This window comes from Gallinula chloropus (assembly GCF_964237585.1).
Source record: "Gallinula chloropus genome assembly, chromosome: 10".
Taxonomy (NCBI): Eukaryota; Metazoa; Chordata; class Aves; order Gruiformes; family Rallidae; genus Gallinula; species Gallinula chloropus.
This window is the reverse complement of record NC_140095.1, coordinates 18976365-18998786: the sequence shown is the minus strand read 5'-3', so window position 1 is coordinate 18998786 and position 22422 is coordinate 18976365. Positions and strand designations below refer to the sequence as shown.

Genomic DNA, 22422 nt, shown 5'->3' with positions numbered 1-22422 from the left:
AGTCTGGTGCAAGGACATGGCTGCTTAAATCCAGGTTGGTGCAGAGAGTTTGTGTTTTTGGTCCTGACTGAATTTGGCCCTTAGATGCAGTGGACACCAGGGGGAAGGATGGGTTTTGTTGTGGGTGCTTCATACCCAGGAACTGACAGAAGGACAGGAGAAACCACAGCAGGCTGGATTTAGGAAAGTGGATTCCTAAAGGGAAGGGAGCTGCCGTGTGCCAGCCCTGGAGACTGACAGTATCTGCAGGAGGTACGTCCCGCAGGCAAAGGGTGCCCAGGCAGTCACCCTGCCTCCGCTCAGTGCCCGGGGGAGGGAAGCACGGCCGGCTGGCGCTGTGCCTGCACAGGCTGCCCGGCTGGCATGGCTGCACCGGCTCTGCAGAGGGAGCAGAGCCCTGGGGAGCTGGCACAGGCAGGGCAGGGACCCCCAGCCAGCACAGGCTGGGAAACTGCTTCTGTGCTTGCTAGGACTGGGCTTTTCCAGGGTGGACGGGATGAGGTCTTCACCAGCAGCAATGGGGTGGGGGTGGGGGGTGGTGTGTGTGTCTCCAGGGAGGATCCAGGGGTGGTAAGCAGTGGGGTAGGGGGTGGAACTGGCAGGTTTTGGGTTGCTGGCCAAAGGAAAATTCCATTAAAGTCAAACAGGAGGTTGATACCTTTGTTTGGAGAGAGATGAGTTTGGTCATTAAGTTGTCTAGGCAAATTTAAAAGCAAAAAGACATTTCAGAACCACAGAGGAAGATATTTGTGTTTAGAAAATGAAATGTAACCTTCTGTTAATTTAAAAAATATGTCTTTTCCTGGGTAGAGGAATTTCATGCTAGTTGGTGAGCAGGTATTGCTAAAACCAACAGCATTCCAAGTGAAGGAGAAAGTTTTGTCTGAAAACACCTGCCCAGTTCCAGTGCTGACTACTTTGACCACACGGGCCCCAAACAGCAGTGTCTTTTATGTAAAGATGTGCCTGACTCCATCACAGAAACATGGGCTGCATGCTCTGAGCACAGGCAGGCTGAAACCTGTGCCTGGACCTCAATTTGTCCTCCAGTTCCTGCACCTTCAGAGCATCCCTAGGATGACTGGGGGAGTTTTCTAAATGCAGAGCTTTCCGGGACTGGTGTGCAACAGGAACAGACAGTGTCCTTGCCACAGGGAGAGCTGTGCCATCCTGTCCCAGCAACTCACCTTCGTGCAGGTCCCCACGGCCACACAGCTTTGCTTGGGAAACATCAGCTTGACTTCAGCACGCCGGGAGAGACCTGCAGCACTTTGCACCCTAACATCAGGGGCTTGGAAGGGTGGGTGAGCTGCAGTGAGGAGGAAGAGAAGGATGGTCACTTCTCCAGGCAAGCCCAGCATTTCAACATCTCGTTTCTCCTGATGAGGAGTAGTAATCCTCACTCTTTGAGCCTTCTCCTGGGCAGGCAGTCTGGTGCAGGAGCATCATTTGGTGCAACTCTCCCTGCAAAGCCTTTTGATTTGACTACACTTTTGCTAGAAATTTCCCAGCCAGCTCCATGAACATGGATTCCATCCTGCCACATCCAGTCCCACAGCTAGTTACTCCTCGTGCTTTGTTTTAGGGGTGTTGCAGTGGTGCCAGGCAGCCCCCATCACAGCATGGGAATCTATCTGCTGGGAAATTACTCACTGTGGTAATTACTCACTACTATGGAGAAACTCAAGGCCTTGTCATGCATTGGGATGCAGAGTGGCTGGCTGGGAGAACCAGCGATGCTCCTGGAGCACCCCACAGCAAACAAGTCAGTGTTGTGATGGTCCTGGCACTGGCTGGTTGCTGAAGTAAAGGTCCAGCCCTGAAAGACCTCTCTGTCTGAGACTTCTCTCACTATACCTTCTGGATTTTCTTTTGCAGGGCTGTGCTGCTCTTCCCCAGAGATGCTCTTACAGACATCTGCCACCCGTACTGCAGTGAGACCACAGACCTAGTCCTGGTCCTGGAGGATGGGGAAGGTCAGAGCGTGTGAGTGAAGAGGGAATGAGACTCCATCCTGGGCAGCCCAAGGGATCTTGCACAGTAGCGAAATCAGTCCTTCCTGGTGTTCACAACTGAGGTTCACATGGATCTGATCTCAGAGATGAGATGAGCCCTGATAGCCCTGCAAGAGCCCACAGTGCCTGCGCTTGCAGAGAACTCACCTGCAGCTTTCCTGGGCAAAGCTCTGCTCCAGTGAAGCCAGTGTGGAGCAGGCATTGGTGCCAGCTGCCCTTGCTGTGAAACGGGCAGCACGCCGGCTCAGCCGTGCGGGAAGGTGCTCCAGGAACAGCTGCACAGCCGGCCCTGGATGGAGGATGCTGGAGGAGCCCCAGCGGGGCATCCTGGCAGGTGAGGCACGTGTTTGCAGCGGTGTTGGGAACAGGCTTGCCTTTGGAGAAGGGGGGTGATCAGTGTTGGAGCTCTCTGGAAGCTCAGGCAGGCTCTGGACTGTGGGCCTTCCCATGCTGTGGCGGTCGGAGGAATGAGAGGAATGTGCCACGTGGGCTGGGTGACACAGGCAAGGGTGAGAGCGGAGCCCAGGGCAACGGCGGGGCCAGCACAAGGCAGCAATGCCAGCAGGCAGGATGAGAACCCCTCAGAGTGCTGAGTCCAGTGCCACGGCCCCCAGCACAAGAAAGGCTTGTGCCTGTGAGAGAGGATGCAGAGCAGGGCCATGGATGTGGTTGGAGGGCTGGAAACCCTCTCCTAGCAAGAAACACTGTGAAGAGAAGGCTCTGGGGAGACCTGATTGCAGCCTTGTAGCACGTAAAAGAGGCTTATAAAAGGGATGGAGAGAGGCTTTTTACTAGGGCTTGTAGTGAGAGGACAAGGGCCAGTGGTTTTAAACCAAAAGAGCATAGATTTAGATTAGCTGTTAGGCAGAAATCCTTCCCTGTGAGGGCAGTGAGGCCCTGGCACAGGGTGCCCGGAGAAGCTGTGGCTGCCCCTGGATCCCTGGCAGGGTTCAAAGTCAGGTTGGATGGGGCTTTGGGTACCCTGGGCTAGTGGAGGGTGATTGAGTGACCCCTCAGTCAGTTTGCAGATAACACTAAGTTGTGTGGAGTGTTGATGTGCTTGAAGGTAGGAAGGCTCTACAGAGGGGTCTGGACAAGCTGATTCATGGGCTGAGGCCAATCACACGAGCTTCAACAAGGCTCAGTGCAGGGTCTTGCCATTGTGTCTGAACAACCCCAGGCAACATTACAGGCTTGGGGAAGAGTGGTTGGAAAGCTGCCTGGCAGAAAAGGACCTAGGGGGTGTTGGTTGACAGCCAGCAGTGTGTTCAGGTGGCCTGTATCAGTAATAATGTGGCCAGCAGGACCATGGCAGGGATTGTCCCCGCTGTACTGGGCACTGGTGTGGCCACACTTTGAACACTCTGCTCAGTTTTGGGCTGCTCACAGCAGGAAGGTGCTGGAGCGTGTTTCAGAGGAGGACAACAGAGCTGCGGAAGGGTTTAGGGAACATTGAGTCTGATGAGGAGGGGCTGAGGGAACTGGGATTCTTTACGCCACAGAAAAGGAGGCTGATGGGAGACCTTGTCACTCCCTACAGCTATCTGAATGGAGGTTGTAGCCAGGTGGGTGTTGGCCTCTTTTTCCAAATAATAAGTGATAGGAAGAGAAGAAACGGGGAGGTTTAGCTTGGATATTAGGAAATATTTATTCACCAAAAGGGTTGTCAGTCACTGTAACAGGCTGCCCAGGGAAGTGGTTGAGCCACCATCCCTGGAGGTATTTGAAAGACAGGTAGGCCTGGTGAGGCACTGGAACAAGTTTCCCAGAGAGGTTGTGGAAACCCCATCCCTGGAAGTGTTTAAGGCCAGGTTGGATGAGGCTTTGGGCCACCTGATCTAGTGAAGGGTATCCTTGCAGGAGGATTGGAACTAGGTGATCTCTGAGGTCCCTTCTGACCCAAAGCATTCGGTGATTCTATGATGAATCTGTCCTTCTACATGTGGTGCTCAGGGCTATGGGTTAGCCATGGACTTGGCACTGCTAGGTTTAGGGTTAGGCACGATTTTAAGGGCCTTTTCTAACCTAAATGATGCTGTGACGTTACGGCTCTAACTGTGAGTGTGCCCATCGCCCCCGCCGCGCCGGGGAATGGTGGCCGGTTCAGCGCATTGTGCATTGTTGCTCCAGACGAGCAGCGTCCGGGCAGCGAGCGGCAGCTCAGCGCTGCCAGCGCAGCACCAGCCTGTCAGTTCGGAGCTGGCAGTGCTGCTGGACACATGGGTGGTTGCTTCGGGACCCCCTGTCACCGAGGCTGGTGCCTGGAGAGCAGAGGTAAGCTGTCCGTGGGGATGCCGCAGCCCTGCTCTGGCGGGGTGCGGCTGCGGAGCTCACCCCACTGATGGTGCTGCTGGGGCGGCTCCTTTGGCGCTCGCCTGCCTTTCCCGGCGTGGCCACCAGGTCCCCTCCTCTTGCTGGGCGCCAGACTGGTGTGTGTGTGCGCGGAGCGAGGCAGGGCAGTTTGGTCAGGGGGCGGAGAGGGTGACTCGGGGGTTGCTTTATTCCCATGCTGTTGGCTTGTCAGGAGCCCCCCTGCCGCCCCTGTGCTGCTGCCCGTGTGGGGTGGGCAGCATGGGGTGCTTGGGACCACCCCATGGGTGCTGGTGGCGATTCCCGGACCACCATCCCCAAGTGAGCTAAGGGGGCTGTGTTAATGGGAGGGGTGGGGGAGATGGCTCAGGGCCAACAGTCATGTCCCCCAGCAGAGCCGGTGACACCGGGTGCCACAAGCACCTCAGCCCCAACTGCCAGGGGTGCAGCCCTGGGCACCCAGACCTGCACTTGGCTCCAGGCTGGGGCTGTTTCCTGCCCACTGTTGCTAAATACTTGTACTGCTGATTATAAATAAGTATTATAAGCCCGTGGGCAGATAACAGTTTATTCGTCTGGCTAGCAAAGCTGGGTCAATAAAAAGAGCTGTAGAGATAGCTATGGCCATGGAAGTGACTTAAGCTGCTGCAGGGTCCAGTCCCAGAACTCTGGGTACATGTTTGTTTTACAAGTCCAATCTGATTGGGTTTTAATCTTGTTATCCCTCCACAGCCAATGCAGCTGTGGAAGAGCACACAGGATTTTTATGTGCCTCAGCCTTCATTAACATAATTACCAGCTAAAGTTTCAGTTCCCAAATCCTATATGGCAATAGTTGTCAATGTGTGAAGCAGAATGCAGCTTGGATTTCAGATATGGACCAGAGCAGGCACGGGAGAAAAATCTCATTTTGACTGTCAAATTGATGAGCAAAGAGTTTTGCAAGTCATTGAGTGTCCTGCGCTGCTCTTGCTCTGAGGTCTCCTCCAAAAAAGTCTCTGTCACGGGATCATCCTTCTATCGGATCTGCTCCGTGAGGGTCTGTCCCAAGAGGAAAGAGGGACACTGCCCTCACTTCACAGCCACTCCAGCACAGGAAAAAAGGCAGTCATCAAGGGTCTCATGTAGGTAGGACACATGGATCCTATGGATCTTGCTTCCACCCTTAAGCATGATTGTAGGGTGATACCAGATTGACACAATCCCCAGCCAGATCTGCAGTGCAACCCACGGGCTTTGATTTTAGGTGGCATGGTTAGGCAGAATCTCACAGACCTCTGCCACAAAATTTGACAGCAGCTCTTCTGTGTCTCCCCTCCTTGCTAGATGACGCTGGGGATTCAGAGACAAATGACCTTAGTACTGAGACAGCAGAAGGATCATCGGACACCTCCTTGGAGCTGCTGGATGCTGGGAAGGGCTTTCCATCAGGTAAGATGCTGCCTTTGGCCTCACCCAGATTTCCAGTGGTTGAATGTAGCAAGACCCAGCACTGCAGCTAACTGGCTGCCTATCACCCCTTGGGTTCCTCATCTTTGTTGCTGGAGGGAGATGACAGGCTGGGTTTGTGTTAACCAGGCAAGGGCTGGAGGCTCTGGTGGGGCTGGCTGCAGGGAAGCAGGATGGCAGAGGCTTGGAGGTACTTCTCTCCCTTAATCCTGCACATTTTCCTTTCAAGAGATTTCGCTTCTCTTCTTTGTTGAGAGCTGCTCCTCCCAGGGCCTCAATTCCCAGCTCCAGGAAGTGGCCAGAAGGAAGCTGCGCAGCCTGGAGAGTGATGACAGATACGTTTGTGCCCTGTTCAAGGTAGGAGCCCAATCCTGGCAGGCCAGAGCATGTACTGGGACTCTCCTGGCCTAATAGGATATATGATGGGACACCAAACCCAGCTGAGAAAGATTAAGTTCTTCCATGACTGCTGCAGGCTGTGTTCCTGCACATGAGGACTCCATAGGGGACTAGGGTGATGGGGAAATGACCTGGTAACAGGTGAGAGGCAGATGCAAAGCTGGGCCTCATGTCAGGAGCCTCACACTGGAGTTTCTGAGCTGCCTGAGGGATCATGCAGATAGCTCTGAGTCTAAATAGCCAGCATTCCACAGGGCAGGCATCACCCAAGCTGCATGCCAGACCCAGGTCCCTAGTGAAGATGGCATCTTTGGACATGCACAGGGATTCTCAGAGTATTTGGCTTCATACAGAAAAATCACTACAGGTGTAAAGGTGTTTACTGGACTGAGTCTCCTTCCCTGCTGGTTTTAAGGCCCTGGCTCCTCAGGGCTCCCTGCAGAGCATCCTAGAGTGTCTGGAACAGTGCAGACATACTAGTGCCAGCAATGGTGAAAAGAGAGCTTCTCCCTCCAGGCACAGTTACTGCTTTCAGCCTGAGAGATGCAGCTTGGAAGCTGTACCTGCCCTGACTGAACATTAACCCATGTGTGGTGTGGTTCACATGTCTGGGTTTCAGAAGCACAGTGGTTCTGGTGTACACAACAGGGTAAAGATCTGGAGAAAGAGGAGATAGAGCTTCTTCACACTCCTACTGCTGCACCATGAGGAGCTGTCACTTTGGGTACTCCATCCTTCCTGGCTGAAGGACTCAGCTGGATGGAGTGCTCTCCCCTTAACTCCAGACAACCAACTCGCACAGCTTCAGTCTCAGCAATGCTAATAAGAGTGCCTAGTCTCATTCCAGGATCTAATATTATTCCCACACTGACAAAGGACACTTCCTGTCAGGGTCCCAGGACTGTCTCCTAATCTTGCTTTGTCTTCCATGCATAGGAGCTGTCAGCCAGGCTGGTCTGTATGCAGGCACAGGAGGATAGGTTCTTCCTCACCTTCAAAACTGTGGAAGAAGTCCGGAAGTTTTCCATGTATCTGACTTTAGGTAATGTTTCCAAGGTGTGGGACGTCTGAACAGACAGTATGAGAAGAATTTTTGGAGAACATAATCTTTGACACCTAAAACCAGCGATGTAATAGGGTGGACAGATAAAATATATTAACTACAAGACCATGGTGTACATCTGTGGATCTAACACACCACTGTCTGGATCAGTTAAAAGAGACCCAGGAGGATGCCTTTTGGGTAACACCTCTCATAACTTGGGGAAGGACACAGAATTAGAGGCTGTTGCCTCACAGCATGGTTGCAGATGGCAGGTTGGGAGACATCTAAAGAGCACACTGAAGGAAGGTACTAACACTGCTTTCCCTCTTGGTTTCTTTAGGATATGTAGGCAAGTGCTTGGAGCAGCTTCTCTTTGACCAGGAATACTGGCTAAACTGTGAACTGGTGGAGGACACAGAGATCAGAGTTACTGTGGATGAAGATTGCTTGGCCAACATATATATGGGTCTGCTACTCCAGGAAGGTGGGAAGAGCCTGCATGTGTAGGGAATTCCTCAGAAGCATCTCAGCAGGGCTCTGATGTAGCCTTGTGCTGGGCTATCTCTTGCACTGGTGCCGTTGACCTGGGCACAACTCCTTCTGTCTGCAGGTAGCTTTTATTCCAGACCAGTGCCTGGTGTCTGGCAGCCAGAGCAGGAGGGAGAGGAAGGCCTGCAGCTCTGCAAGCATGACCTGATCCATGTGAAGAATGTCAGAGACAAGTCCAAGTGGGAAGGGATGTCCTTACTGACGGGTCTCCGAGGCCATGTGCCTGTGTCAGCTCTAAAGCAAATACCTTACCCATTTTACCAGTAAGTAGATTGCCCAATTAATAGTGCACGAGCCAAGATTCTCTCTTGATCCTGCTGCATGAGCTAGCACCAGGCCTGGGGTGAGAAACTGCTCTTGTCTCTGGCAGTGGGCTGGACCTACATAATTTTGTGAGGGGATATGTTATGCGTAAAGACGAGCACTGGAATCAACTCAGATCCTGTTACTGGGACAGAGCGAGGACGTGCTTCACATACCATTCTCATGTGATACTGATTTAGATCATACATGAGATTATTTGTGATTTACAGGTGAATAAGTGGGAGAAAATACCTAGCCCAAAGTGTAGGTAATGCCAGTCAAAGTGGGGCCTCCTGTTGGATGCCTGTCTGAGCTTGAGAGACACTCACAGCCCCTCTTACACAGTGGAATCCTCCTTACAGACTGGCAAAACCATCCTGTTGTGCAACTCCATACTGTGTGGTGTAAGACTGCAGCTGTGGGGTACAAACTGCCTTCCATGGCCAGTCCCTGGCAAGGGATTACTGGGCTGGCTGTGCTGGCCATGCTCCATAGCAGCTCCAGTACTTCCAGGGAACAGACTATCTGTTTGGCTTGTGTGAGACCATCCCTGGTGGGGGCCTGAGGACAGGACTGCTCAGAGAGGATGGGCATGGTTTCCCTTTTCCTTGCAGATGGTTCCTGAAGAATTATGCTGTGAGTTTTGGCATCTCCCAAGAGATCAGTGGGATGACCTCTCAGCCAGTTGGTGAGTGATACTTGTGTAATGCATCTGCAGTGCCCAGGGAAGGGCACGGCTCTTGCAAAGCTGGGCTTGGCCACCAATGTAAAGGGCCCATCTCGTTCTGAGAGTGGCACTCCATTGCAAAGTGCCCTTAGGGAAGCTGCACCCTTGTACTCTTGAATGGAGAACAGAGCTTGCAAACTGCATGTACTTAGTAGGGAGATCTGAAGCACACAGGGTACAGAGATCTGATGTCATCCTTCTGCAACTGCTTTTTTTGCCTATTACACTAGAATTTTGTTTCTTAATTATTTAAAGACACAAGTTTTAAACAATTAAGAGTCCCACCAGTACCCAAACCTGTACCAAACATTCACCAGTTAGCCCCAAGCCATTCCTGGCTGGACATGGGAAGTCACTGCAGGTGTGAATTTGGCATGTAGCATGATGGGCATCTGTTAAAGATTTCACTCCTGGCAAGCAGTTACACACTGCAACTTCTATGAAGCTCCAGCAACTTCATGTTTCCAGCCACCTTCCATCCTGTAGCTCTCAGAGGTTTCAATAATTAGCTATGTGGGGTTTATCTATATCATTATTTATCATAATGCTGAGGAAGAAACTTCAGTGATCTTAGTCCAAGAGCACAATAAAGCATAGAGGACAGAGAGGCAGACTTCTCAAGCTTCAATCATAGTTTCTCCTTGCCCAAGTCTTTTCCAACAAGTAGGTTTTGACAGTGGCCAAACACTGAAATGCCCTTTTTGCCTTGGTTTCCCAGTGTGGTGGTTTAGGCCTTACTGGAGGCCAGATGCCCACCAAAGTCAGCCTATCACTCCCCTTTTCAGCTGGACAGGGAAGAGAATAGATATTGAGAGCTTTAGGAGTCTAGATAAGGACCGGGAGAGATCATCCTGTAATCAATGTCACAGGCAAAACAGACTCAACACAGAGTGAAGGAAAGAAAACTCTTAACTTATTACACTGCCCTGCACCCCCAGTGACACCAGAGTCGGGTAATGAGAAGTGTGACCAGAGCTTAAAGCACCTTCCCCCACCCATCCCTTCTTAGCAGACTTTAGTCCTGATTTCACTCCCTTCTTCCCCCACATCGTGGCACAGGGAGGGGCAGGGACTGGGAGATGGGGGCTTCAATCAGTTCCTTGCAAGTTGGTTTCCTTCTTGGCTGGGGTGGGCATTCATTCCACACCCGCTCCCCCTGCTGCACCGTGGGGTCTCACCCACGGGAGACAGTCCTCCACGAACTTCTCCAATGTGAGCCCTTTCCCATGGGGCTCCAGCTCTTCACCAGCTGCCCCAGTGTGGGTCACTGCTATGGGGTGCAGTCATAAATCACAATGTCTCTCAGTCCCAGTCCTCTGTGGGGTCACCAGCCTCCCCTCAGCAAACCTCCTATGGGCTGTGGGGGGACACCCCCTCCACCATGAGTTTCTCCATGGGCTGCAGGGGCATCTTTCTCTCTGGCACCTGGGGCACCTCTTCCCCCGCCCTGACCTTGGTGTCTGCACAGCTGCTTACATCTCATTCCCTTCTCTGGTGGCAAAATGCAGCTGTTTGCAGGTTTTTTTCCCCTATATGTGATTCCCAGAGGCGCTGTGACCATCGCTGGTTGGCTCAGCTCTGCTCAGCAGCAACTCTGGCCTTCTTGAATCAGCCAATGTTTACTGCCTGGGGCCTGCAGAGAGCTTCTAGCTGCTTCTCTCAGTATTCATCTTTGCAGCCCTCTGTTCTCTTCCAGTACCCAGCTACGCAGAGCTGCGACACCCAGTCAAAGGCAAGTGCACAGCCACAGAGGACCACAGAGGAGCAGCATGGGATGAACTGAGTTTCTCCAAAGGAGACAGCATAGAAGTTGTTGGCTTCCTCGTTCCAGGAATCCCGTGGTTTGTGGGCAAATCCCTGAGCAGTGGGAGCATAGGCTTTGTCCCAGCCAAATGCACAAAACCTGAAACCTGTGAACCTCTGTAAGTTTAGTGCTACCATCTAGATTAATTTAAACTTAGGGGAAAAGGAAGGAAAGGCTCCAAGTCCCAACTCAAGTCTGTGTGCGTCCAGGGCAGGTAATTTGCTTTGCAAGATCTTCATAGAGGATCCATTTGAGGTCTGTCCAGAAGCTTTGGCCAAACTCTGCTGCCAACAGGTTGCAGAAGTCTCTGCCCAGACAAAGCATTTGCATTTCACTTGTCTCAGGTGATTCTTGGAGAGGAGCAGATCTGCCCTGGGCTAGACCTGGCTTTATGTTTAGGCAGCCCAGAACATCTGAGTACTAGATGTATTTGGCTTCAATTTCACCTTGAAATGTTCTTGACTTTGCAGCTTTGCCTGAGGGGCTGTGTGTCTGGCAAGGGTGGGGAGAGTGATCACTGGCAAGGAAACCAAGCCCTGCTTTGGTCCCTCCTGCCTTTTTGCTTTCTGTGGGATGTTGAGGCAAAACGACCACTGGCATGGTTCCTCACTGAGCAGAATTAAACACCCTCCAAAGGATACAGACAAGAGTTGGCTGGGGAGAGAGGGTGATACAACCCCACTCTGATGATCCAGGCAGTTGTCTTTGTTAGTAGCTTAAAGACATAGCTCCAGTTCAATGCACATCCAAAAAGGAAGGCTTCTCCTCCAAGACTACATGTGGGAGGATGAGGTCTTGACCTGTTGCTAGGTCTATTAGGCTTTCCTGCATCAGGCTTACTCGAGTTAAGTCTTGGGCACTTTTCTCTGACAAAAAACCAGAGAGATTAGATGGTGCTCTGACCTCAGAAAGGGCTTCTGGAGACAAAAAATACCAATAGGTCTCACACTCTGGCACTTACCAGTTCCTCCTTGGAGAAACTGTATCTGAGAGCTCTGATGGGAAGGTGTCCAGACCCCTGTATTCACCTACAGCACAGCTTTTCTAAGGGGAGGAAGATGAGGGATGAGACAGCCTCGTGCCACAGGACAGCTGTAGTGTCAGCAGATGAGGAAATACTGTTTTCTGCTGATGTCTGCCTCTACCTAGGGAAAATGGCTTGGTGTTCCTGAATGAAGAAGAAAAATCCTCCCTCCTGCACATCCCCTGCTACCATGGTGAGCAGCGCTTCACCACCCTGCTTGGTGACCTGGCACGCACTGACATCACCTCTGTGTACCGGCTGGGTGAGTTCCCCCCTCCTCATGTGCTCAGCCCCATGGCTCCCCATGGAGAGCAGTGCTGGGCAGTGTCTGTAGTGCTCCTTGCTTTAGGGCTTTGCAGGGTAGACAACTGCTGTGGTTGAGACAGCCTCCAAGGCCTCTGTTCATCCTGTTTGTGGAGGTTGTACATGCCCTCAGGAGCTGGGTCTTGCCACACTGCAGTTTGCAAGGGTCTTCTCTGCTTCCAGGGCAGTTCCTCAGCACCTGGCAGGTGCTGCTCTGATGATCCTGGATGTAGGACTCTGCCTACAGCAGGTCCTCTGCTACTGTCTGACCTTTGGGTGTGTATCAAAGGGGATGCGCAGCTAAAGTGGCAGGTGCCATAGTTTCCATGCCCACAGCAGGAGCCAAGATGTCAGGAGATCTCAATAAGGTTTGTGCACTGTCTGCACATTAACACTGAACAAGGCTATGAGCCTGGTTGTTGTCTGTCTGTTTGTACAGATGGTTTTGAACCCACAGCCGTGTTCCCAGAAGTACCATCAGGTGAGTATGTGGGGGCAGCAGAATGGGATGCTTTTATGATGACTTCTGAGGGTGAATTTTGACATGGGCAAACATCCTGCTGTGTTTTGTCTGTCTGATCCAGAGGCTGTTTTCCACAGCTCCAAAGATACCCACTTGCTCCAGTCTTGGGAGGAAATAAATGGCTTGGCTACTAGCACCTCTGAGCTGTCTAGCCCAGGGAGTGAATCACCTCCTGCTGTGTTGGAAGATGTCCTGGAGAAGCTGGATGATTTTGATGATCCCAAGTTCTTTATTGACCTGAATGCTGTACATATGGAAGATGGTGATGTCTTTGAACCCATATTGACCTTCCTTAACCAAGACACTTATGTGCCCAGTTTTCAAAGCCTCTATGATCTCAGTTTTTCCTTTCTCAATTCCACTTTTTATGGTTTCTCTGATGAGGATGAACTTGTCTTGTATCTTGAGACATCCAGGAACTGGGCCAAGAGGACTCATTCAGTTTGGGCTCATGTCAGGCTCTGTTTCCTCTTGGGTAAGCTCTGCATTAAAAAAGTCAAGTTCTCCCAGGCTCGAGTCTACTTTGAGGAAGCCATGAGCATCCTGGACAGAGGTTTCGAGGATCTGCCCCTGCTGGCTGCACTGCATGTGAACCTTACCTCCATCTACTTGAAGCAGAACATGAAACACAAGTTCTTCTCCCTGCTGGGAAAAACGGTGGCCTTGCTTGTCTCCTTGCCTGGACGCTTTTTTACCTCTAAGAACGAGCTGGAAGTCATGATGTACGTCCTGAGGGAAGCTGTTGCTGTGGGTAATGCTCCCTTGGAGGCAAGGGTCTCCTTCCTTATTGTCAAGCTCTTGCTACAACTGGGCAAAAATGATGAAGTGCTGCCCTTTACTGAGCATCTTCAATGTCTCAGCACCACTTTACTCAGCCCACTGGATGTCACCCCCATCTTGAGCTACCTGTATGACAAGGAGTACTTGCCAAATATCGCACTGGCCTCTGCCAGGTTATTTGTTCCCAGTGGTGTCAAGGAGGTACCAACAGCCATTTGGAAAGCTGGCTTCATCCTCCAAAATTCTTCCAAACTTCTGGGAACCCAGCTAGAGAGGAGCAACATCCCAGCACTGGCTTGTTTGTATCTCAAGAAGGCATTGCACTTCTCCTGTGAGAGCAAAGCTGTGCCCACCCAGAGGATGCTGTGTGCCATCTTATCCAGGATGTACCTCCAGCATGGCATGTTGAATGACATGGTTTTTTATGCAGCCACAGCTGTAACCTTCAGCAGACTGATGGGTGATGAGGCGGTTTTTGAGTCTTCCCTCTCTTTGGGGTGGATGTATCTTCTGAACAGCCAGCCCAGCCCAGCTGCAGATGTCATGAGGCAGCTCCTGCACAACCTGCACAAGACGGACAGCGTGACTCAGAGAGGAGTTGTGCACAATCTCCTGGCCATTGCCCTCAAAAGACAAGGGCAGGTGCAAAAGGCTGCAGAGAACTACCTCCAAGCCCTGCACAAAGCCAAGGAGGCCGGGAACAAGAGGAACCAAGCTGTCACCCTGGCTAACCTGGGGCAGCTGAGCCTCTCGCATGGGGCCATCCAACTTTCTCATCTCTACCTGCTCCAGTCGGCTCGGCTCTATGCTGAGCTGCAGGGCAGTGAAGACCTGGAGATGGACTTTGTGTGGGTGCTGCTGTGGCTAGCACAGGCCATGGTGAAAAGGCAAAAGATGGATGATGCCAGACTCTGTTATGAACTGGCATTGGTTTTTGCCCTGAAGTGGCATAACGTGAAGAGTGAGTACAGCTTTGCTGGTGGGAACCAGGGCAGCATTTACCTCTATGCAGTGCCCTACCGGGTCCCTAACACCACCCCTGATCTGTCCTTTTCCCTTCCCTGTACCATGCAGGTCAGCTTCACATCACTGAGTGTCTCTGCCATTTCTACAGCAACGTGTCCCCGAATCTCCAGGCCTGCATCACCTACCATAAGCACTGGGTGTCCTTAGCACAACAGCTCCAGGACAGAGAGATGGAAGGCAATGTCTGTCAGACCCTCAGCCAACTCTACCAGGCTTTGGGCACACCCAAGTAAGTCCTGTCTGTGACTGTTAGGTGCTCTGAAGAGTGGGGTCCCTGCTCACCCAAAGCAAGAGCAGTGGCTTTCCTGGGTTATCCCAGGAGAGGGGTGGGGAAGGTGTGTGGTAGCTCGATTTGCACCGCAGGCAGCCTGATGGTTAATGTGCTGTTGAGATTTGTGAGCTGTTGCTGTGTGGTGAAGAGGGGAACAGCTCAATGTCAGAGTGCTGTGACAGCTGGGCTGTTTACCTGGGACAGAGCTGGGGTCTGGCCAAACAATTTTCCAGAGAGACATCCAGTCTTGATCAAAGGGGACCCAGCGACAGTGAATGTGTCACTTCCTTTGGAGGCTTATTCCAGTGATTAATATCCATCCACGGGTAAAAATAGGTTCCTTATCTGTTATTTGAATAAGTCTGGCTTCAGTCTCCAGCTGCTGAGTCTGCCCTTCCTATCTCTGCTGGGATATTTCCCCCAGGGAGGTGCTCAAGACCCAGTATCAGTTCACCCTCCAGTCTCCTGCTTGACACATGCAGGTGACTGATTAGATTAGGCAGGAGGGGAGAGAAACAGACCTGGCCAGACCACAGGCTTTCTGTGGGCTTGAAGGCAAGCGTGGCAAATAATGGTGAGCTAGCTCCCATGTCCCAGAAGGACAAATGGGCTGGAGCTGTCATTAACTTGGACGTTAACCTTCCCATTCTAGGTCACAGTGAGTTCAGAGGGAAGGAATTTAGGAAGCAGACGCCTGTCATGTGAGTGGTGCTATTTAAGATCACAAAGCACCCCACTCGCTGCACTCCAAGGGCAACTGGCACCCAGTTGCCAGCAGACAAGACATCAAGCCAATAAACATGCCCAGTGCTCCTTGTGCCACAGCTGCCTTTTGCAGACAGCGTGTCCAGCCTGCTGGCTTGTCCAGCTGCTTGTCCCTTTGTCCTCTGGTGACTAGGGGCTTGAGAAAGGGATATAAGGTCCTGCACTTGTGGCCACAGATCTCCTTCTTTGGCTACACTGAGGGACAAACAATAAGCTGAGGTGTGGTTTTGGGTGCCAGGTGCTGTCTGGAAAGTGAAGGTGCAAGCACTCCCTGCTCCCATTGTGCAGCTGGGAGTGACCTTGGGGCTCAGTGTAGGGGGTATCAAACTGAAACAAGCAGGGGTGGGGAGCTGTCCCTTTGGGAGCAGGCTGCCTGGGGACTCTGCTGAGCACTGGGGTCCCAAGCTGGTCAGAGTTTGCCAGACAGTGCACAGACAAGCACTAAAGCATGGAGACTTCCATGACTTTGCCAGGTCCCATTGCTCAAAGCTGTGGCTGTCTGTCTCTAACCTTTGGCAACCATAGGAGACGACAGGCTTGCCCGTGGGGAGGTGGTGTGGTAGCTTTGCAGCTGATTGCTGGGGGTGTCCTGTCATTTCTCTGCAATGACTTTTGGCCTGTTACCATCACAGGGCTTTGAGGCAGTCCCTGGACTGTACCAAGCAGAGTCTAAGGATCTTCATTGACCTTGACGAGACTGTGAAAGCAGCAGAGGCCTGGCTGCAGGCAGGAAAGATCTACTATCTTATGCAGGAAGATGAACTGGTGGAAATGTACTTTCAGGTATCAAAGCTGTGTGACTTGGTAGGAGCCTTTGGGGGCTGGAAGACCTGGAAGAGAAAGTTCTTATGAGCAGTGTACACCTGCTGCTGGAAGGAGGAGCTGTTGCCTTACACTCATGCACTGACACTAGATTTCCTATCTTTCCTTCCATACACTGGGTTTAAAGGATTCCTGGGTGAAAGTCAGTGAATGTATTAAGTAAGAAGGAGTGCCAAAGGAAGCTGGAGGTGTCAAGTGGCCAATTCCCATTGAAATACACATAGATAAGGGGTAAGGTTCCAGGGAAGTTCTTGGAGACCTCTTGGAGTAGAAGACTATGGGCTTCTTTCCATCTCTAGAATTACTTTATCAGATGAGCTGCAAAGAGGAAGAGCAGCTCATAAAATCTTAAGAGCTCCCTCAATCAGTGAGCAGCTTCTAATAAAAGATGGGGAATTCTTTAACATGCCCAGAGTAAGCAGAGCAGAAGGCTGGTTGGGTCTGCTCAGGTTGCACTGCTATCCAGCAAAGCACCAGCCTGGAAATATGTAGAGGACATTTTGGGTCCTCTGTCAATCCAAAAGCAGTTCTGAACTGGTGGGACTGGGTTGAAACAAGGAGAAGCCTTTCTCATCAGCCACAGCAACCTGCCCCCAAATCAGGGTGGTAAAGGCAGGGAGTGACTGGTACTGGGTAGCTGCTCCATGGTGAGGTGAATAGGTGGCTCTGGCATCAGTCTGCTCCCTTGTGCTCACAGGGGAGATCTGAGCTCCCTAACAAAGAGCCATCATTGCCTCCAAGCTCGTGGTTTCAGCGGGGAGGCAGGGGCTAAAGAAGGAATGACATCCCATTAAGAAGGGCCAGTCAATGCCAGATCTCATCAGGGCATGTCTGAGGGGCCCCTTCCCAAGCAAGGTCACTGGCAGTGATAAATTGTCATGGTGTAAGGAACAACGTGTTCTGGCTGGAAGGTGTCACCAGGGCCAAGTGTATAATTGGCACAAATAACTGTTCTTCCCCAAAGTTAGCATGCCTGCCCTCCCTCCTGTTGGCTCTGCCCTTCCCCTGTGTAAGCTGTTCGTTCTCCTCATGAGCCTTCACACTGGAAGCTGTTCGTTCTCCTCATGAGAGGAATGGCTCCATCACACCAGTGACAGGCCAGCTGCTGGCTGCACTGTTCTGTCTCTAAATCCTGATGCTGTTGGATATCCCAGCTGTTCGGTTTGCCACGCTGACCCCACACAGGGATGGGTTATCTGGTTCCATCCTTGCACATCACATCACTTGCAAATGCAGCACAACATCCTCCCACACCTGTTGGCCAACCTGTCTCCGGGCTGTTTGCTGCACTGGGGCTCACGTTGATGATCACTTGTTTTTTTAATCACACCAATGTCTGTGTGAAAATGTCTCTTTCCAAGTCTCACTCCAGTTCCTTTTCCTTCTAGGCAGCAATTCAGACTGCTCTGAAATCCAGTAACTTCTCCTTGGCCATGGATCTTTATGAAAAAGCTGGCGATACCTTTTTTAACGGCGGCCAGAGGAGAGAGCAAGTGGTGGAGTTTTACAGGGTACTGATCCCACCAAGGATTTCTGTCCTTGTGTTCCCAAAAGGCGATGGCCATAGGGAGCTTTGCCCCAGAGCTGGCTGCAGCACTGCATGGCCAGGCTGGAGGGATGGGGGTTGGAGAGAGGTGGGGTTGTTCTGAATGTGCCAGAGTGCAAACATCGCTGCAGGGGGGAAGCCTGCAGCACAGACATATTTTGCAACGGCTGCAGCTCACCCCAGAGGTCATCTGGAATGTGGGAACAGGGTCCTTACATTACAAATCTTGGTAGTATTAGATATGAGGTGGCCACTCCTAGGGACATGCTCCGAGTCAGAATTTAGGGCACCTAAGGAAGGGCAGAAACATGAAGCTCAGACTTTGAGAATGAACGGGATATGAAGCTCATTTTCAAGGGAGAGAAGGGGCTAGAACTTGGACCTGCAGCACGCTGCCACCCCACTGTCTGCCTGATATACCAAGTGCTTGTCCATCTCCTGCTGTTGTGTCACCCCTCTGTGGGCAGTGATGTTCTGATACCTCCAGGAACGGCACAGACTTACTGCTCTCTCTCCTCAGGGCGGTGCTGTGCCCTTGGCTAGGAAGCTAAAGGCCGTTAAGACAGAGCTCCGGCTCTTCAATAAACTGGCAGAGCTGCAGATCAGGCTGAAGGGCTACGAGAAGGCGCTGGAGTTTGCCACGCTGGCAGCCAGGCTGAGCATCAGGGTCGGTGAGTGATGCACACCCACAGGGTGCAGGGAATGTCTTTCTGTGCACATGAAAGGGGGAATCTCCTGCTTCCTAAGACTGTCAGACTGTGATAACGGCTTTTTTAGGCCACTTGCCTATTTAAGCTGCATGGGAGTGCTCTGCTGTGGTGGGACTGGCTGAATGGAGGGTTGTCGTTACACTCAAGCCTGGGAAGTCTGATGAAGGCACAGGAGACTGGACAGTTCCTCTCTGCCCTGGCTCTTCTGATAAACTCATCCCTTCCTACGACAGAAATAGTTTGAATGGGCAAAATGCCAGCATAAACATCTGATATGGAACCAGTCTTGTCATAGCCCTTTTTCAGCACCCCTGAAGTCCCCTGTTTGAGTGATATACTCCCTGGACAATCTGTCCATCCTTGATATCAGCAACCTTGTGCATGGCTCTGCTTTCTCTGAACCACCTTCAGACCCAGTGTCTCCTTATGAAGATATCCATGCCCCCAGGCTGTCGAGCAAATGCATCCCGAGCAGCTCAGCATGGGGGGGGTTGAGGGGGTGCATTGTGAGCCCACTGCAGCCTGACTGTATCAGCAACTCTTTTGCAGGAGATCAAATGCAAGAGCTGGTTGCATTCCACCGCCTGGCTACAGTCTACTACTTTCTGCATATGTATGAGATGGCAGAAGATTGCTACCTGAAGACACTTGCCTTGCGTCCCCCCTTGCTGCAGTGCTCTGGAGAGGCCTTGTACTACTGCAAGGTGTACTGCCACCTTGGCAACCTCACCCTGCACAAGCTGAAGGTAGGGAACCTTCCCATGACGCTGTGTTGTGCACTCTGGTCTTAACAGAGAGCTGAAGGTAGAGTATGACATCTGTTGGCAGAGCAGCTGCACATGTTAGATGGCTGCATTCTGTGACTCGTATCTGCAGTTTTAGAGTAAATGCACAACAATGCTGGCACAGCCAGGTTTTGAAGGGGGAAAGGCAATTTGGAAAGAACAGCTGGCACTTAGCTGTGACTATATAGAACCCATTTCAATGAAGTCAGGTGTCACTGGGTTCTGCCTGGAACCACTGGGCTCTGCTCCAGCTCCCTCATGCCCTGTGACCTTCAATTAAACCACTTCCTAATGCCTTGCCCTGTCCTTTTACCATTAGGATGAACAGGATGCAGCAGCCTACTTCCTCCTGGCCCTGGCTGCAGCGATGGAGATAGGAGACCAGAAGCTGCAGGACCTCATTCGCACCAAGCTGGGTGACCTGTCCCGTGCCCCGCGGGGCACTGAGGGTGTGCTGGGCTGTGCCACATACCGGCCCAGGTGGTTGAGTGAAGGCGGCCACATCATCTGACCAACCTTGCACGCCGGGGACTCCAGTGCAAGCCATCCAGCAGTGTCATGCTCTGCCACTGGCACAGGTCCAAGGAGAAGCCGGCTGCCTGGCAGGCAGCGAGCTGGAAGATACCCAACGTGTCCCGTGCGGAGTGACAAGGGGGAGCAGGAGGCATGGAGGAAGCGTGGAGGGAGGAGGCAGCTCTCCTCCACAGCCTGTCTCACCACCAGAGAGCAATAAATGCCCACATTTGCAGCCACACACAGAGAACGCTTCCCGGCTGATCCCAACAGAGGTTTTCGGTCTGGACTCTTGCAGAGTGAAGAATTGCCAGTTTTTCCAGCTCATATCTTTGCCCTGACAACCAGTGGCCAGACACCCAGCTGGACTGTCCTTTAGACACAGCAGGGAGAGTACCAGTGTGTGTGTCTAGGAGGGAGCACAGGGACCATATAAGTGGCACGAATCCCGGGGTGCTGCAGGGTGCAGAGCCTGGCCAGAGCTGTGATGGTGCTCTCAGAGGAGACTGGAGGAGCAGAAGTGTAGAAACACAGGAGGTATTTATCATGAGGTACACATTCACCACCAGTGTGCAGCCTTCCTTCACGGGCACTAATGTCAGCCCAGACAGAGAAATAAATAGGGGAAAGGGAAAGGATGGATCAAGTCTCCCCTTACGTCAGGTGTCGTTGTCTTGCTGTGGCTTATGACTTATTTCTGAGTCACATGTGACTGTTTGCTCCATGCCCAGTCCCAGGAGTTTTCCTTCCTTCAGTCCTCAGCCAGCCGTGCTGGAAATAGCACTGAGGGGGACCACGTGCAGCAGCACGTGCCTTCACACGGCTGCTAAAAGCAGCACCTTCCCTCCCAGCACTTCCAGAGGGTGAGTGAGGGGTGCTGTAGGAACCTCCTTGCTTTGGCTTCCGTGCTTCTGCATGCCAGTGTCTGGAGCTGGTGCCGACCTGTATTGCTCTGATCTTTGACCAGTGCAACACTCTGGGCACCAGCACTCCCAGTCCTGATGTAAGCCCACCTAAGAGCCAGCACTGGCACTCTGACCCCATTTTTGTTCAATGCCTCAGGGAGCCATATAAGACCTGCAATAAATAGGGACTTGGTTTCTTTAACATATGCTCATTCTTGGACAGTGGAAGTACCATGATAAGAATAATTCCTGGATCATCTTAGCTCTGGTGTGAGCCTCCCGAGGCATCAGGAAAAAGGAAGCACTGGTAAGTGTGAATACAGACACAGACAGAAGGGTAGAGATTTGGGTTTATACAGAAACTACTCTTTCCTGCAGAACTATAACACCCAACAATAATAATTATCAGCAGACATCTCTCATTGTTCTTTCATTGCACAGTGCTGTAAATCTTCACTGGGCCTGTGCTGGAGAGAGGGTGGTCTGGATGGAGAGACCTTCCTATTCCCACCTGGTACCATACAGCTCCGACCCAGCCTTTTTCCACTCCATGTCTCAGATCCTGTGGGCTGAGGGAGGGATAGAAATCCTCTCACAGTACTGTCAGAGCCTGGCAGTTGGGCAGGGAAAGCACATGCTGCTTGGGAGGGAAGCCTGAATTTCGGTGGTGTGCTGCTGGTGGGTTCAGGGCATGGCTGGGAGTCACGTCTCCCAGCCCAAGGACACAGACCTGTGCCTCCCCTTATCCTCAGTGATCAGCCACAACTGCTGCACCACCCCAGCTTAAAGCACACCGTGGCTGTGCAGAGCTGTGCAGAGCTGCTCTGGAGCTCAGTGTCCAGGTTTTGTAGCTGGTGTCCTACGATGTCTCATCATTTATCCATCTCCATCAACCTCGGACTTTAGTGGAGGCTGGGCCCCAGCACAGCCTGGCTCTGCTGGAGGCTCATCAGTGATGTGGAGGAGCAGAGTCTGAGGCAGAGGTAAACCTGAGCTCAGCTTATCTCAGAGGTGGCTGGTCCTCTCCAGCCAGCTTCTTCCTGTGTTGCTTGGATCAGTAATGAGAAGTTGGTAAACACCAGCTGTTCTGCTAAGCAGAGGTGGGTGAAGTATGTAAACTGGGCAATTTAGATTAAAAATCATTTATTTTCACAGCAACCTGGGTTTTTGTTCAGTGATAATTGGGATCATAAATATGTATGCCAGGAGGCGGATCGGGGGTTGATGCTGGGAGGCTGAGCAGCAGCCAGGAGTCACTGACTGTAACTGTGTGTGCTCAAATAAGCCTTCCCCTCCCTGCACCATGGCAGTGGAGTGATGCAGCCTGTCTGTGTGTGCGGAGATGGGAGCTGCTGGTGTCCCTGCCCTGAGAACTTGCCATGTCCTTGGGGGAGAAGCAAAACCGAAAAGAGAGGGAGGGAGGACAGGGAAGCTGAGGAGTGGCTGATGACTGTGGGCATAGTGGGACCAGAGGTAAAAAGAATTCTGCTTGTGCTGAGATGGCATCAGGCATGGGTCAGCCCTAGAGCTGTCACCAGTCACAGGGCACCCAGGTATCACCAGGACTTGCCAGGACTGATCTCCAGAATCACTTCCTGCTCTCATAGGCACTTTGCATTCAGCAGGACTGATGGGAGACCACCTCTGGATGCTGTGGTGGGCTTTGCTGGGGAAAACATCTCTGTGGGACTGGAGAGGACAGAGAGGGTGAACTGGTAAACATGGTGCAGAAAACATTATCCCTTCCAAGTGTACAGCTGGTAGAAACCATGTGAGCTAGTGATACACATGAAAGGGCAACTGGCTCTCCTGGGTACCAGTTGATGGGCAAAGAGGTCTGTGTTCTTC

At 52.0% G+C, this 22422-nt stretch overlaps 1 protein-coding gene across 1 annotated transcript; it reads left to right on the top strand.

Moving 5' to 3' along the window:
- The first annotated feature begins 2303 nt into the window (after positions 1-2303).
- Positions 2304-21726, top strand: SH3TC2 (SH3 domain and tetratricopeptide repeats 2). The gene is made up of 17 exons (XM_084268924.1): positions 2304-2349; positions 5652-5756; positions 6004-6131; positions 7110-7215; positions 7559-7702; positions 7829-8030; positions 8685-8758; positions 10524-10719; positions 11751-11887; positions 12368-12409; positions 12513-14192; positions 14306-14486; positions 15926-16076; positions 17504-17626; positions 18182-18332; positions 18921-19117; positions 19476-21726. The coding sequence occupies exons 1-17, from the start codon at positions 2316-2318 to the stop codon at positions 19665-19667; spliced, it is 3843 nt and encodes a 1280-aa protein (XP_084125050.1). The 5' UTR covers positions 2304-2315; the 3' UTR covers positions 19668-21726.
- Positions 21727-22422: the final 696 nt, after the last annotated feature.

What these genes read in the sequence shown, in the direction of transcription:
- SH3TC2 (XM_084268924.1), top strand. Translation starts at nt 2,316, where the DNA reads ATGCTGGAGGAGCCCCAGCGGGGCATCCTGGCAG. An exon ending in CACCTCTGTGTACCGGCTGG is followed by an intron (nt 11,888 to 12,367) that starts GTGAGTTCCCCC and finishes CTGTTTGTACAG; the next exon opens with ATGGTTTTGAACCCACAGCC. An exon ending in CAGGCTGAGCATCAGGGTCG is followed by an intron (nt 18,333 to 18,920) that starts GTGAGTGATGCA and finishes ACTCTTTTGCAG; the next exon opens with GAGATCAAATGCAAGAGCTG.